Here is a 16,645-nt window from a genome sequence, read left to right as displayed (position 1 = left end):
CCTTTAAATTCAATTTTTAAATTGTTTACAAAATAGCCATAACTTACTAGGATTAAGTAGTTTAATTTTCTTTAAAAAATAAGAGCTTTATGATTTTTAAAGAATCAAATTTGTCTTCAGGTAATATATGAACACTTTTTCTTTGCTCTGTACTTAATGTAATCCTGACATGTAAATCAGCAGAACTAGGGCTTCACAGACAAAAATTAAAAAGGAAGAAAAATGAGCAGACACACTACTCATTTTTATAAGCATAAATATGAAATAAAAAGCATTTAGTAATAACATAAATTTTAAATTCTTTCTTAATTAATTTCAAGTATTCATTTAAAAACATATGTAACTCCAAAAAAGAGTGTGTTGCTCAAAATTCTAACTTGAATTTTTATAAAGTTATTTATATTTAAGAAAAGTTTTTTTTAGACTTGAAGTTGTTTTCTGAGTTCCAGGAAGCACATAGTGTCTCCTGAGCAATTTGATTAATCTTTACAAATGTTTCTTCCATAACTTAGATCAACAGTAAATAAACTCATATCTCAAAAGGCCTAAGGTTCAGGTAGAAATGTCAAATACACTATTTTGAGTTGTTTCTAAAGCTTGCAAAATGAGCCAATAAAAATTCTTAAGAAAATATTACCTTTGACATAATGATTTAAAAACACAAAAAATACGTAAAGTCATTATTTGATCATTTCTTAAAGGGTAAAACAGGACAATATTTCAAACCTTGAAAATATAAAAACTCATTCTTATGGGAAAATTTAAAATTTCATGCCTTTAATTTCTTTCTCTTTTAAACTAAAAATTCTAAGAGAAGACCAATTTTATTTTCACTAGTAGACTTAAGACTTTCTAAATTATTTCCCATGCAGAATTAATATACTTATTTCCTGCTTAACAATGAAAATTTTAGAATTCAGTTTAAAAATTTGTTTATTTCCTGGATAATGGCTGCCATTAATTTGGTAGCTCAGTTTGACAACTCTCAGTGGGTAGGTGCACATGCAAAACAACTAAAGAATTATTTAAGTATGGAATATAAATTCATAGATTCACCTGATAAGAGCTTTTTCTCCAAAATATTCTCCTTTCTGCAGAGTTTTTATCAGTTGTGGTTGATCATGGCCCTCAGTACTCTGGGTGACTTTTACCTAAATGATGTCAAATAATTTAAGAAGAGAGAGAGAGAGAAGAAAATAAGGAAAATCTGAACACATATCCATTCAACCAGACCCTCCTGTTCTGTATAAACTTGACTCAATAAGGAAAAATCAAAGCCTTTGCTTTAATTTTGCAGTAGTTATGACAATCTAACTATAGTCACCTCATTTGGATGGACTAGAAAATCCTGTGATTGAACACAATCCACCTTTTATAAGAGGAAGCTTCTCCATCCAAACCTCACGACTCAAAGTTATAATTTTTTACATGAATCCAGTTATTCCTTCCTAAGGATGCTCAAAGCAAATAATAATGGTCCTGTGGGAACTTTATTTTTTCAAAAAGCCAAATGCAGTTGACAAATCAATCACGAATAAGACTGAGTATCAAGAATTCTAAATCTCATGTCCATGACTGACTTGTTGATTTCTGTGTACCCTCTAAAACTGAATGCAAAATGTGGATATAGAGAAGGGTCCACAACTTTCATGACAGTCCCAATGCAATCCACAGCCCAGGAAGGTTCAAGAACCCCCATAGCAGAGCCAAACAAAAACTTCAATATTCCCTTTTGTGGCTAGAATTATTCCAGTTCAACATGGTAAGAAGGACTGCATCATTCTGATTAGAAATTCTGGTTAGCACTTATGGAAATCACAATAAATTTAAAAATTTTTAAATGATAAATGCAATTTGTTTATTAACCAGGATTCTTTCAAAGTATGAGGTCCAGGTTGAGGAGAAATGATAAAAAGTGGTTCTGAGTGTTGAAGAGTTTCTGAAACTATTATGTTAAAAAAATTTTTTCCGTCACTGGGGGTCCAGTTCAAAGTTCAACCACAAAAGTAGTTTACAAAGGGCAGTGTCTGATTCTCTGATGATAAACTCTTCCATGGAAGAAAGAGCATATGTGAAAATCTGACAGTTTATAGACACAGGTGCTCAAGATTTTATCCTTTCCATCAACATTTCACAAATGCTTTTTGTCTCTGAGGAACATTGTAAAGAGTCAAGTTGGGAATAACCGGCAACATGTTATCCACTCAACATCTAGTTAAAAAAAAGATTTGTTGTCTATATTAGCGTAAAATTTTCATCAGCATCTAAATCAACTTGAGCAACTGTGTACGAATTGAAGTTCTGAGCCATATTGTTCTACAGCTTGATGCCTGATCATTCTGTCCTCAATTGTCTAGTTCATTCTCTTCCACCTGTTGTTTGTCTTATCAGTGGGTTGGGGAAATGTTCCAGCCCTTGATCTTAGACCCCTGGGCTGAGAATCACATACTCATTGGATTATTAGAAATAATCCAGTCATTTTATACACAATGAAACAACATCCAAAGAAAGCCAAGTGACCTGACTAAGGTCACTAAGAAATTACTAAATCAGCTGGAACCCAAGACAAGTCTCCTGTGGGCCCAAAGCCAGTGCTCAGACTGCCCCCCGCCACTTCCCCAGGACTCTTCTGAGCAGAAGGTCCTTTAACTGCTCACTGCAGACAGAGGACTTGGGCTGCAATGCAGAACACTGCTGCGTTTATGGCCAACAGATTTGATATGATTCTTTGATTTACTTTAAGTAAGCTTTAACTAATAGTTACCTTTCCTTTTGCTAAAATGAAAAAGGTACTTCCTTCCTCGCCCTCTCTAATAATGTAATCTCCTTTGTCATAGTATTCCTATGGGGACAAGAGAAAAAGAAAAAGTTAGATGCAGCGGAGACGTTCAGATGACACAAATGAAATAGAACTCCTGGTGTCTTAGAAATGAGCATTCCACACCTGTTTCTGTTATTTTTTTGCTTATTGTAATTGTAATCTTCTTAAATATTGTAGTCTTAAACCATAAAAAAGTAAGGAGACTTTTGCTTGTTTATCTGCATTTATGTTTATCTTTCATGGAAAAAAAATTCACCTGGAATACTGAATTTCAAGCATGGACACTGAAGACACAAAGAAACGAGAGCAAGGCAATTATCACCGATCCGCAGGTGGGCTTCACCCAAATAATCTAAATACAAACGGTTCAGTGATTTGCAACAGTCTGAAACTGGCGCTAGAGTTTAGAAAGAGGACAAATATTATCTAATAAATTGAAAATATTATCCTCAATGGATAGGAGGAATATCAGCCTCAATTCCTAATTTCTTTCAGAGCAAAGGTTGGGAAAATTCTACATACACAGTAAGGAGCTCTTTCATATGGATTCTTTCCAAAGATTTATCATCATGAAAGGTTGACATTAGAATTTTTACATGTAAATTCTGTTTTTCAACAAAGTTTAACCTCATGAAATCCTAAACTCTCACTTATTTCTTTGTTTCCCTCATATAGGTGAGTGTAATCAGAGAATTCTTGTCAGGGAAAAGTAATTCTTCCACCTGCCAGACCAAAAAAGTAATTCAGTGTCTTAGAAAATAAAAGATGGATTAAACTTTCCATCCCTACTTTGCTTTAATTTGATATTGGCACAAAGTCATAGAACTAAAATGGATCTCTTAATTATTTATACAAACAAAAATGGGCTTGTTTAATTTTCGTAAAAGGCATAAAGAACAACACAATAGCTCTCTCTTATTTTTATTTTAGACTTGAAAATAAAATCCAAACAAACTACTTTTGTGTCTGCTATAGTTCAGTATCATTTTTGGTCATTTACTCTTAAAACATATTTACATTTATGGAATAAACATTACTCCTAATACTAATAAACTTACCTTTTATTTACATAGCACTATGTACATTTTACAAGGCATTCAAAATCTCATGGAAGGAAGCAGAATATCTCAGGGGAAAAGGCACTTTGAAGCCACAGAAATCTAGATTCAAATCTCAGTTCTGCTTTGAATTTCACTTTCATCAATCCAGAAAATTCAAATAAGAATATTTATACTCAAAGATTGAGAGAAGATAAGCACATTTGTTTTCTATTGCTGCTGTAACAAATAACCACACACACTTAGTGGCTTGAAACTACCCCCATTTATTATCTGAGTTTCTGTGGGACAGAGAGTCCAGGCACGGTGTGGTTCACCTGAATTTCTCTGTTCAGGGTCTCTCGAGGCTGAAGTCAAGGTGTCAGTAGGGCTGTGTTCCTTTCTGGAGGCTCCGGGGAAAAAATTGCTTTCAAGTGTAATCAGGTTGTTGGCAGAATTCAGTTCCTTGCGGTTGTAGGATAAGGTCCCATTTCCCTGATGGCTGTGAGCTGGGGGCTGCCCCCTTAGCTCCCAGAGACTTCTCTCCTGTCCTTGCACAGAGCCCCTGATATTTCAGAACCAGTAAGGGCACATGAAATTCTTCATACACTTGGAATCTCTCTGACTTCCACTTCTGCTGCATCTCTCTGATTCCAGCCAGAGAAAATTCTCTGCTTTTAAGGGCCCATGTAATAATACTTGACCCACCTAGATAGTCCAAGATAATCTCCCTTATTTTAAGGTCCCAAACCTTAATTACATCTGCAAAGTTCCTTTTGCCATGTAACATAACGCGTTTATGCATTCCAGGGTTTAGGATGTGGATACTTTGGAGGGGGTCCATTTTTGCCTACCACCATAAGTCAATTAAAGACAATTAATTTTTGATGCATTAAAAGCACCTGAAATGTAGTAAATACTCAATTAATGATTGCCATGTTAAGGGGGAGGCTGAGAACGGTTTGCTTAGATGTTACTTAAATCTTCTGGACCTCAGTTTCCTATTCTGTAAAATTAAGATGGTATGACCTACCACACCTAAGGATGTGTGAGGATTAAGTGAGATAGTCACCTGGTGACTGTTAATTCCTGCGAAAGAGTCTGTGAGCTGGTCATCAATGTCTTCCACAGGTAAACTGCATTCCCCAGCTGCCCTGCTGTTAGCTGTGGCCATGTGGTTAACTTCCAGCTAAAAGGGTCTGAGTAGAAGCAACGTATGCCACTTCCATGCCAGGCCCATGAACCATTCCAGACACATGCCTTCATACTTGTGCCCCATTTGTAACGGCATGTCCCAGAGAAATCCTGGGAGAGGGACCATGTGGAAGATGGCAGAGTAGCCATCAGCTTGGGTTCCTGAAGGATTCTGCATAGCCACCTAGGACCATCCTCCCTGGACTGTTATGTGAGCAAGAAACATGCTTCTGTTCTACCCGGAAAATAATATTTTGAGTTTTTACATCACAAACTGCTTACTCCAACTCTCTGTTTTTTCTCATTATAGCTCTATCACAAACCTTCACTCGATTCAAGTGTGATTTTACCATTCAGATGACTGTGACCTGCAAAGGTTAAGTGAGTGACCATGACACTGCAGTGCAGGAGTCTTCATGATATAGTTAATGTTCAATTCTCTTTACTAGAACTGCTAGTGTCACGGTGGGCTTTCCTGTTTCAGGCGGTCTCAGGCTCTCCTGTTCCTATCTCAATCTCAGTCCCCGTTACCCAGACAGAGCAGAAGGAATCTGGAGAATTTTTGAACTGCTTATAGGCTGTTCTTCAGTTATTATACAGCCTCTGGTCTGTGCAGATGTGCAGCTTTAATTTCTGTCAGTCGGATAAGCCAAAAGGCAGAAGCTGGAAATGGAACACTGAGAAAGCGCTTTGTTGTTTCTTAAGGGGCAAGCTTCCTGGTGGTATTTTTCCCAGGGATGAGTCTTTGTCACCCAAAACCATGGGAGGAAGATAAATAATACCTCGCAGTGTGTTGACAGTAACTTCATAGATGAGAAAAGGCTGTGGATGTAGATCAGACCATAAATATATAGTGGTAAGTACTGGCTACGATGCCACACTAGCCAGTGTTTGTCAACTGGGGAGTGCAGCCAGTCTAGCCAGGGTGGTCACCAACACCAAAAAGAGAACTTCAAACAGTGTGGTTTATTGTCCTGTGGTTACATTGCAAAGGGGTCCCTTAGAGGACCAAGAAGCCATAGACCCTACCCTGTAAAGCGATGGTTTTCAAGCAGTTTTTACCCTGACCTACAGTAAGAAACATATTTTATATATACACTCACATACACACATGTGAGCATGCACACACACATTTGTATAAATCTGAAACATATCTGAACAATACTTGTGCTTACTACCCTGATATTTTTTTAAAGTGTTAATCTAAATTGATTTTATGACCTACTAATGAGTTGTGTCCCACAGTCTGAAAAAGATGATTTAAAAGAAGATATCTAGAAACACTGAGAGTAGGTACTTAGTATATGGCCAAAAGGAAACTTAGGAAATCAATTCCAGGGCAGACTGAGAGATAGAGGTTAAAAGTAAACCATACACTGGAAAAAAAAGAAGAAGAAGAAAACCATACATCAGAAACTGCTAAAGATGGAAAGAGTTTCTCATGTAAAGAAAATGCTCATTCTGTGATAGCTAGCAAAATGATAGATAGAGCCTGAGTGCCTGTAAATAGAATATATGCAACCAGAATTAAAATCTAAGGTGATGGAGGACAAAGACAAAGAAGCAAGCCTATGATTTCCTTAGTTTCCTTAGTGTGCGGCTAGAAATCTTCATCACAAAGAAGAATTGATGATACACAGTCAGATGTATGATCACACACACACACACACACACACACACACACACACACAAAACCCTGCATCATGTGACCATGTCCCTAAGTTGATTGTTTAAAAAACTGTATACATTTATTGGGGTTTGCTACCAGCTATTTTTGTTTGTCCAAGTACAGTAGTTAAAACACCTTAGAAATTTTAAAGCAAACACACCTGGATTAGGTGGACCCTATCAACCATTCCAGCATAATTTTAGCATCTGATTGCTTATTTCCAAGGAACTGGAGCCTACAAAATGAAAATCAACAGAAATTCCTCCATTTGGATGAGCCAACTGTATAGAATTTTGTAACTGAAACACTGAGACAGCCCGTACAGATGTGACCCAGCACCCCCTTATTTTATAGATGAGGTGACCCTGATGCCCACCACAATTAACTGACAGCTGCGAGGGACAGAGGCTTGACCATAAACCTTAAGCTCCAGACTTTGGACTAGCTAACTTTCTAGGACACCTAGCTGCACCCCCCCTTTATTTAACAGGTTCCTAAACTGGCAAAATCCACAATTATCTCAACTTTCTTATGGTTCTAGATGTAACCATTAAAATGGGAAAAACCCTCTGGCTTATGCAAGTGTTAGCAGGAACTATAAGAAAGGAAGACTAGACTTTCAAAAAACGATGAAAAATGGAAAACTTGTGACTAATGAGGCAGACTATGGCAAATCCTAAATATATGTATTCAATTCATAACTTTAAACTTTAAGAATCGTGTTGTTGGGCTTCCCTGGTGGCGCAGTGGTTGAGAGTCCGCCTGCCGATGCAGGGGACACGGGTTTGTGCCCCGGTCCGGGAAGATCCCGCATGCCGCGGAGCGGCTGGGCCCGTGAGCCATGGCTGCTGGGCCTGCGCGTCCGGTGCCTGTGCTCCGCAATGGGAGAGGCCACAGCAGTGAGAGGCCCGCGTACCACAAAAAAAAAAAAAAAAAAAAAAAAGAATCATGTTGTTAAAATGTGGATTTCTGGGTCCCTACCCCAGAGTTCCTGATTCAGTAAGTGTGAGGTAGTACCTGGGAATCTGCCTTTTAATAGCATCACTGGTGATCTGATTAAGGACAAGGACATTTCACATTCCCTACCCCAGTCCCACTCCCACTGGAGCTCCAGTTTCATGAAAGATGCCATGTCAGAGTGGCAGTGCAGAGGGTCACTGGGTCAAACACTAAATCTCTGTAACAAAGAGTTCCGTAACGTTTCGATCCACCACACAGTCAAATCCCGGGCCTCCCGGATCTCTCACCAAGAGTGGGAACAGAAACTCTTCCCACTCTTGTCTTCCGTACTACCCAACTGCCAGGTACAGAAGTCACATTGTCATTTTCATTATCATTAATAGTCACACTGCATTTGGAATCTGTGTCGTGCTTTAGGGTGTTCATTAGTTAACTCTTAAAGCACACCAGTGAATGTGTTGCTACTTTTCCCACCCTCCTTTTCCCATTAGACCACGAGAAGAGGTTTAAAGGCAATGTCTGCCTCCAGAACTGAATACTTTGGGTGATTTATGCTAAAGCAAGAAATGCTGTTGGAACACTGCACATTCAGGCCATGTGGTCTAGGACTTCAACAAACCAAAGTCTTAACAAACACATCAGAACAACTGCTTGGTGATGGGAAATTCTGATACTCCCTCCCCGCCCCCTGCACAAAAACTTAAAACCACCCAAAATCAACTCCTAAATAGCATGCCAGATTCAGCCTGTTTTTCTCAAAGATTATGGAGCCAGTTTGTGGGACAGCTGGCCCTGGAACTCAGCAGGTGCTCTGTCATAACTCCAATGCATTAGTGATTGGCTGTGGTCAGGACCCAGTTGATGGGTCATTAGTCCAAGCTATGCTGGTAAATTATGTGCTTTTCTTAGCGCTAAATAGATCCCATTACTCCCTTGTTAATCACTTTCGAATTTGTGAATTTTCACACATTACAGAGACACATTTGTTTGCCAGGTATGAATAAAGAGCCCTTTATAAACCACGCTGCTGTTTGCAAATGCTAATATATAATAAAGTCTTCTAGGGTGTTTTAAAAGATGAGACTTTCAAATTCGAATTGTGTGTTAATTAATACTAGGTTGGAGCCCCCATCTATATATTCTGTAGCTATTGCCTGTGGCTACTATAAATATGTCTAATTTACCATTTATTTTTAATGATACTAAATTTTAATATTTTCTGTCAGCATGGAATTCCCCTCTGGTGAATCTACTCTATTAGTGTTATATTAAAAACAGATTTCCTCGGTTAACAAAAAAATATAGGGCCTCTCCAGCTTTAAAAAAAAAACACTCAGAAATTAGGATGAATTATTAATTTGTAACATCTGTGATTGGGTTATGTTACACTGAGAAAATCCCAAGAGATGCAGGGCAAGCAGTCCTCTTGAAAATGACTTCATATCTGAACGCTCTGGGGACACAAGGCCAGGCACTGTGTCATCATGGCCTGTCCTTGATAAACTGCTGGATGGGTTCCATGAATTGTAAATGGAAACATTACTGGTGTCACTTACACTTAAGGATAAAATGGTTGGTGCTCCCTTCTCAACAGGTATTAGTTTACATTGTATATTGAGATTGACAGAGGCATGAATCTGTCAACAATCAGTCTTGCAGGGTATTTTTTGTCTCCCACTGAGAATAACTTTATAAAATCTTAAAGTCTACACCTGACTCCTTTACTATTCCTTACCTCCTTTAAATTCCCGAAAAGCAATTTGGTTTCAATGAAATTGACCGACACACACCAAAAAAAAGTTAGACAGAGGTTATTTACTTTGAATATTAATCTCTGAAGAGGTTTTCATATAATGAAAATTATTAGAATCCAAGGTACATATCATAAAAGCATTATTCACAAAAAGACTTGACTAGTCTTGGACAAGAACCAACCATCGGTGTGATGCCTAATATGAATTTTTGAACACGTTCCAATACGCCATTTTCCCCTAGATGTTAAAATAGGTAAAGTGCTTCTTAAGTACAGGGTTTTTTTGTTATTTTTTTTTTCTTTAAAGTCTTCATAGCCTAGAGTTTTCAAGTATGGAATGTTTCATACCTTGATTCAGAAGCCTGTTCACGAAAGTCCCAATATACCCTTTCTCTACTCCATTACCTAATTATGCATCACTGACTCCTTCATACTACGAAAACTCTGTAAGGGATTGTGATGTTAATTGCAGAAAATCAAATGCCTCTTGAGTGAGGCAGATTAGTTTTATAAAATATACTAAAAAGATTAAAATATGTAAATCAAATGTCACTTTACACATGCAAATCCAATTTTCTTTTATATATTTCAGAAGAGTCCCTGAACCCCACCCCAGCCCCTTAATTCAGTGTGAGTTTTCACAATAGAAAAAGGCTCCTGGTCTCTGTGGACTGGTGATCACCATCTTTTCCTTTTTAATCATTTACAGTGTTAATAATGACTAGATCATATAATCTTTTAATGAAATATAGTTTTTACTTTAAAATTTCTTACCACTTCCAAGCAGTCAATGATCTTGGTTAATTTATCTTCAGGTAAATTCTTCAGCAAGGATACACTGCAAAATTAAAAAGAAACCTTTATTTAATTATCATCATGAATTAAACTATAAATATACACCTCTACATAGATTCATGCATGCATTTAAAAAATACAATGCACTTTAATTTTTCCAAAGTAAACCTCCAAATATATCACACATAAATAACTGAATTTCAGATACATTGAAATTATATAATTACATATAACAGCAGACATTTATCACAGGTAAATAAATAAAAATAGTAAGACCCCCATGAAAGGAAAAAAATCAAATTTTGTTTCTTTGGAGAAAAAAAAATTACATTTGTTGTTGGCTTACGAAGTGAATCACATCCAGAAATGTGTTCCACATCTCAATATCTCTTTTATTAGCATGGATGAGGACCTCTGCTTCCAGAGGAGAATCAGATTTTCATCTAAATCCTTGTAATTAAGTAAAGACTGAATCCAGGAGGGAATGTAGGAATTAGCATGGAAATGATCTTGATTATTAGTCATATTGTACTGTCTTTTAAAATTAATGGTAGCCAGAGGCATGTAATAGGAACATTTTTACAGATAATAATAATATACAGAGAATGACAGAATACTGAAATTGTTTGAAAAAAATATAAAAAATTCCACTCAGGGGCTTCCCTGATGGCACAGTGGTTGAGAGTCCGCCTGCCGATGCAGGGGACACGGGTTCGTGCCCCGGTTCTGGAGGATCCCACATGCCGTGGAGCGGCCGGGCCCGTGAGCCATGGCCACTGAGCCGGCGAGTCCGGAGCCTGTGCTCCGCAACGGGAGAGGCCACAGCAGTGAGAGGCCCGCGTACCGCAAAAAAAAAATTCCACTCAGTATGATTAACCCATCAGTATGATTAAATTGTTCTTTTAGAGAAATTTCTACTTTACCCATTTTCACTCAGGACTGTTGATATAATTTCTATAAGATAGATACTTCTTTCTTACCATCTAAAATTTGACACTCCTAAGGAAAAAATGATGCACCTCCATAAATACATGATTGGATCTGAGTTTTGAAAAGAGAGCTCTAGACTCATTCTTGAACACAAGGACCAGGAGGCATGTAGCCAGGAGCTAGGTCTAAGAATGTCTGCATCTGAATCACTTGTAATTGCAAAACACTGGAACATGCCCAATGGGAGAGCAGATATATGAACTGTGGTTGAGTCAGATAACAGAACTCTACAACAGGAGGAATGACTGCACTAACCAAGTAGATGAACCTTAAAAAATGTATTGAGTGAAAAAACTGACTTGCAAAAATAACACCAATTTTGTAAAGTTCAAAAATAGGCTAAACCGGGGCTTCCCTGGTGGCGCAGTGGCTGAGAGTCCGCCTGCCGATGCAGGGGACATGGGTTCGTGCCCCGGTCCGGGAAGATCCCATGTGCCGCGGAGCGGCTGGGCCCGTGAGCCATGGCAGCTGAGCCTGCGCGTCCGGAGCCTGTGCTCCGCAACGGGAGAGGCCACAGCAGTGAGAGGCCCGTGTACCGCAAAAAAAAAAAAAAAAAAAAAGGTTAAACCAAGCTACAGGCAGAATAATAAAGAATAGCAAGGTTACGATTACCAAACTTCAGAATACAGACTACTCCAAGGAGAGGAGGTACCCCGAGGAAGGCTAGAAAATGACATAGGGGAACAAATGAGAATGCCAACAACATTGCTAACTTTCTACTTAGGCTGGGCCTGTAGCTTGATGGGGCTCACTTTATTATTATGTCATTAAAACTTACATATGTACTATGTATCCTTTGATACATGTCAGATACTTCATAATAAAAAGATGTAAATGGAAAAGAGCTTACTGTATATTATGAAACGAAGAGAAATGTATTTCTCTAATGTGTCTCCTTATGGATGAAAAGGTAAAAGGGTTAACCAGAACTTTTTTCTATATGGTGGCGTATAGAAGAAAAGGGAATACTTTTTGTTCCTTTGGTTTAATTGACTAACACATGCCTGTCATGAAAGTTCTACTTCGGGTCCAAACTGGGCAATGTAGCGTTAGTGAAAATTCTCTCCTGTAAGTCTATCACCTTTGGGAATTGGTGAGGAAATTGATGTGAGAAAAAATCTTTTGTCTGTCTCCCCTCTATGAAGGCAGAGATCAGGTTTATCTTGTTCACCACTGAATCCACAATGTTTACCCCTGGCAATAATGCATGAATGAATGCATGAATGAGATACCAAAAAGAAGAAAAGGAGGGAAGGAACCTGTACTAGTAAATTCTCTGAGCTCCCTCCACTAAGGTAGAACGCACTAGACTCCAAGGGAAAACCTAGTGGCTCAGGTTTTATCTCAGACATGATGCAACCCATGGGCACCAGTTTATTTATGTATCCTTTTTTGGCCCTTGCATAAGTGCAGTTTATTAGCTTTAAATACTGACCTGCATTGCTCAGTTGCTGGATTTTGAGATTACCTATACTCAGGTAGACCCCACAACATGATGGCTAAGGCACTGATTATCGTATAGGTAAGGCGCCTTCTTGTCATTAGTGCAGCTCTCTTCCAGGAGTCATTATTGTTTCCGGGAAAGTAAATCAGCAAGAGTCCATATGAAAAACCTCAATGCCTGCAATGTTCTACTGATTAACAATGCCTTCATTCAATATTCACTGAGTCCTCACTACATGATAGGCACAGCACAGCCCTAAAATCATTGACTTTGCAGGCTAGTTATGCAAGATAAAGTCACTATACTTAAAAAGAACTTGGAATTTATTTTTGGAAACCACAGCATATTTTATTGTTATTACCACTTATCAAAGGTTACATTTCATTACAGTATGTATTGCAGTTTCAGAGACTGTCAAATCTCCCACAAAAGACACAGAAATAGTTTAAATAAGGAACTTATACTTTCCAAAAAAAAATGTTTTTAATGTGTAGCTGACCTTTTCAGTTACATAGGTATTTGTTTCTCTGTAATTTGATGCGTCCAAGTTGTTGGGGGTTCAGAACAGTTGACAAAATGTGTATGTTCCAAGGATCCATGTCGTGATAGCAAGCATAATAACATTTTTGGTAAGTTAATTTGCTGCGAATAATAGTAATTTGGAAGATGGCGTGGCTATGCCAATGAGAAAAAATGTCTCAGGTAAAGCAAGTAAGGATAGTAAAATCATTTATTTTAATATTATTCTAAGCAAAGCATTATTTTTTGTTATCTACTTCCAAATTATAGGACATCTTTCAAAGTTAACTGAGCAACCCAAGTGAATATTTTATGCTCATTATTCTATACTATGTGCAATGACTCCATCAACACAAGGGCAAAATTAGCAAGAGAAATAAATCAGTGAACAAGGCTAATGGGAGTGAAACATAATTCTTCATATATATAGTGTCATTTACTGCCAGAGAATTCTTTTGTTCCTTTGGCTTAATCATATGGAAAATGTTTAAATAAGAAAGATTGTAGTAAAATAATTACTCTGATAAAACCAACATATCCACAATATGGCTATACCACCTTCTGCTCTTTCTGCCACCAACGTGTTATTCTTACCTTCTGAGGAAGTTTCTGTACTCTTCATCTCTGGCTTGAGCTGTCCTTCTCATTATATTCTGGAATACCTCTCGATCTAGTGCCCATGTTTTAACATTGGTAATAGCTTTAGAAAAATCAAGAAAATAATAAAATATTGTTTAGCTCTTAGATTAAGAAAACATTCCAACATGTTAATCAATAAATTTTTCATGTACTCTCATAAAATGATATTTCTTGGACAATGCATTATTTAAGCATGCAAATGGAAGGAAGTAGTGATGTAAAGAGTAGGTAATTTTATAAAATCATTTTTGGCTTTGAAATAAATGATGATTTGAAAGTGAGCAGCAAAAGATTTCTATTCTAATTATGTTTTGCTTAGGATGATATTAAAATTAGTTTGCAATCCCTAATTACACACTACATCATCAGGAGGTATTTTAGATTTGTGCTGTGATACAAAAGAAAGCCAGCCAGCCTGTAGCTAATCAGAGAGTGAAGAATTCACAAGCAGAGAACTGAGAGTTAAAGATCTCTGCGTGTGAGTCTGTTTTTATGTCTTTTTATGTTGTTTAGACACTGTTGCTAACAGGAGCCAATATATTTTAAGAATCTCTATGGTTACTTTTACATAAAATATATAAAATCATTTTCAAAGAAATTATGCAAGACAGTTTTTGGGACAACGTTTTCATAGGAAAGACATTAAAATCAAGAATAAAATCTAAAAAGGAAGAAGAACAGAAGTAGCAGCTCTAAAAAATCTGTATGAAATTATGGTAGTAAGATATTTTTTAAAGGAGTGATGAGAGCCTACAGAAGAGATCAAAATCAAAATCTCTGGTTTACTAAACTTTAGAGTGAATTAGAATTATTTTGACATTCTTGTTAAAAATAGAGATCCCTGGGTCCCACTGTCAGAGATTATTTGGAGTGGAGCCTCAGAATCTGCATTTTTATCAAATACTGCAACAATGCTGACACACATAACCTCGTCCCAAACTCTGAGAAACACCACATCTAAGTAATTCAGAAGAAAACCTGATATTACCATGAATAAAGTCGATAAAAACAAGAACCCTAAGGAGAAGCAACTGAACTAATCCCAAAAGTCACTCATGAAAACTCTCATTAATTAATTCATATCCTTTTTGATATTTATACACATTTATTGGTTTAATTAAATTTTCTGGTTTGTAATATGGTCAGAACCTTATGGAGAATAGAAAGCAAACATGCTGGATGAGCCAAAGGCAAATGTCTACATAATACAAAATTGAAGTGGCAATGATAGCAAATACTGGAATCAATTCTGTTTAAATCCATACTCATATTTTATATACAGGTATCTGATGGAAAGATCTTTTTAAGCTTGAATCATTTAGACAAGGGCTTCAATATAAATCCTTTTATAAGCATAGCCTTTCTATTAATAAGAGCATATGGGGCACAACGGGAGACAAAAAGACTCAGGATGCAACAGTGTCTTAGGTTATCTTTAACGTTGTGTAACAATTTAAAAAATACAGCATTTCATCTCCTGTTACCTTTCACAGAGGCAGTTCTTGTACAGTTGTATAAAATGGCTAGTTCCCCAAACGTTGTCCATATAGGAATGCATGATAGCCATTTCTCCCCTTGGAACACCTCTAGTTGACCCTCTATCAAGTAGAATGTAAGAAAACACAAGTAATCAAAATCCACCTGGATTCCATAAGTTAAAAAAAAACAATCAGAAGGTATACAAAGCATACAGGTAAGATATATTATGATTCTCATTATAATAAAGTGGTTAAGAATGCAGACTGAAGCCCACTCTCTATTAGCTGATTAGCCTGAAGACTTACCCACTCTGCCTGGGTTCCTCATCAATAATGGGGATAATATTAATAATATTTACTTCATACAGTTGTGAGAAGTAAATAAGTTACTACAGGTAAGATCACAGATCCATGGCTAGCACATAGTAGATGCCATGTAAGTGTTAGCTATTGGGAATTCCCTAGCAGTCCAGTGATTAAGATTCTGCGCTTCCACTGCAGGCGGGCACAGGTTCTATCCCTGGTCGGGGAACTAACATCCCGCATGCTGTGCAGTGCAGCCAAAAAAAACCCACAAAAAACAAAAACAAACAAACGAAATCCCATATTATTATTATTGTGATTGTTACAAAGCTCTTTCCTGAAGCAGTGGATGGCAAGTGGTTCATTTAAAATTCATTCTACCCCATGAAAAATGTAGCACATGAAACTACTTCTCTTGCACAAGGAACACAACAATCACTGTACGTGTTGAAAACACAGCACAGGTGTTCACACTGGCGGAAGGACTAACTTGTCATAACTGAGAAGTATGCTGGCCCTGGAGTCAGGCCGCCTGGCTCTGACTAGTCTTTGGCCATGTGACCTTGGGTACGTTACTTCACCGTGCCTTGCTTGTTGCCTAAGCCCTCATTCACTGAAATGCATTAATAAATGAAGTCACTAAGAAGAGAATTAAAAGACAAGCCACAGGGCTTCCCTGGTGGCGCAGTGGTTGAGAGTCCACCTGCCGATGCAGGGGACACGGGTTCGTGCCCCGGTATGGGAAGATCCCGCATGCCGCGGAGCGGCTGCGCCCGTGATCCATGGCCGCTGAGCCTGCGCGTCCGGAGCCTGTGCTCCGCAATGGGAGACGCCACAACAGTGAGAGGCCCACGTACCGCAAAAAACAAAAACAAAAACAAAAAAACTGTAGCTTGCTGGTGAGTGATGCTGATAACAGGAGAGGCTGTGGATGTGGGGAGGCAGGGGTATATGGGAAATCTCTGTTCCACCCTATCAATTTTGCTGTAAACCTAAAACTGCTCTAAAAATTAAATTCATAAAAAAGAAAAAGAAGAGTGCTT

General features: G+C 37.8%; 1 protein-coding gene across 2 annotated transcripts in view; it reads right to left on the bottom strand.

The window, feature by feature from the left end:
- Positions 1-16,645, bottom strand: part of PRKG2 (protein kinase cGMP-dependent 2) — a gene marked incomplete at both ends in the record, with an annotated part of 83,698 nt that overhangs the window by 42,878 nt on the left and 24,175 nt on the right. For both annotated transcript variants that reach the window (XM_082653185.1, XM_082653184.1), the window contains 5 exons: positions 1,057-1,151; positions 2,765-2,842; positions 10,209-10,272; positions 13,777-13,882; positions 15,306-15,419. In XM_082653185.1, the coding sequence (XP_082509311.1) occupies positions 1,057-1,151; positions 2,765-2,842; positions 10,209-10,272; positions 13,777-13,882; positions 15,306-15,419 (457 nt within the window). The remainder of the gene's footprint in view (positions 1-1,056; positions 1,152-2,764; positions 2,843-10,208; positions 10,273-13,776; positions 13,883-15,305; positions 15,420-16,645) is intronic.

This window comes from Grampus griseus (genome assembly GCF_964374135.1).
Source record: "Grampus griseus genome assembly, chromosome: 4".
Lineage (NCBI taxonomy): Eukaryota > Metazoa > Chordata > Mammalia > Artiodactyla > Delphinidae > Grampus > Grampus griseus.
Note: the sequence above shows the minus strand (reverse complement) of the source record. Positions and strands in the feature narration are given on the sequence as shown.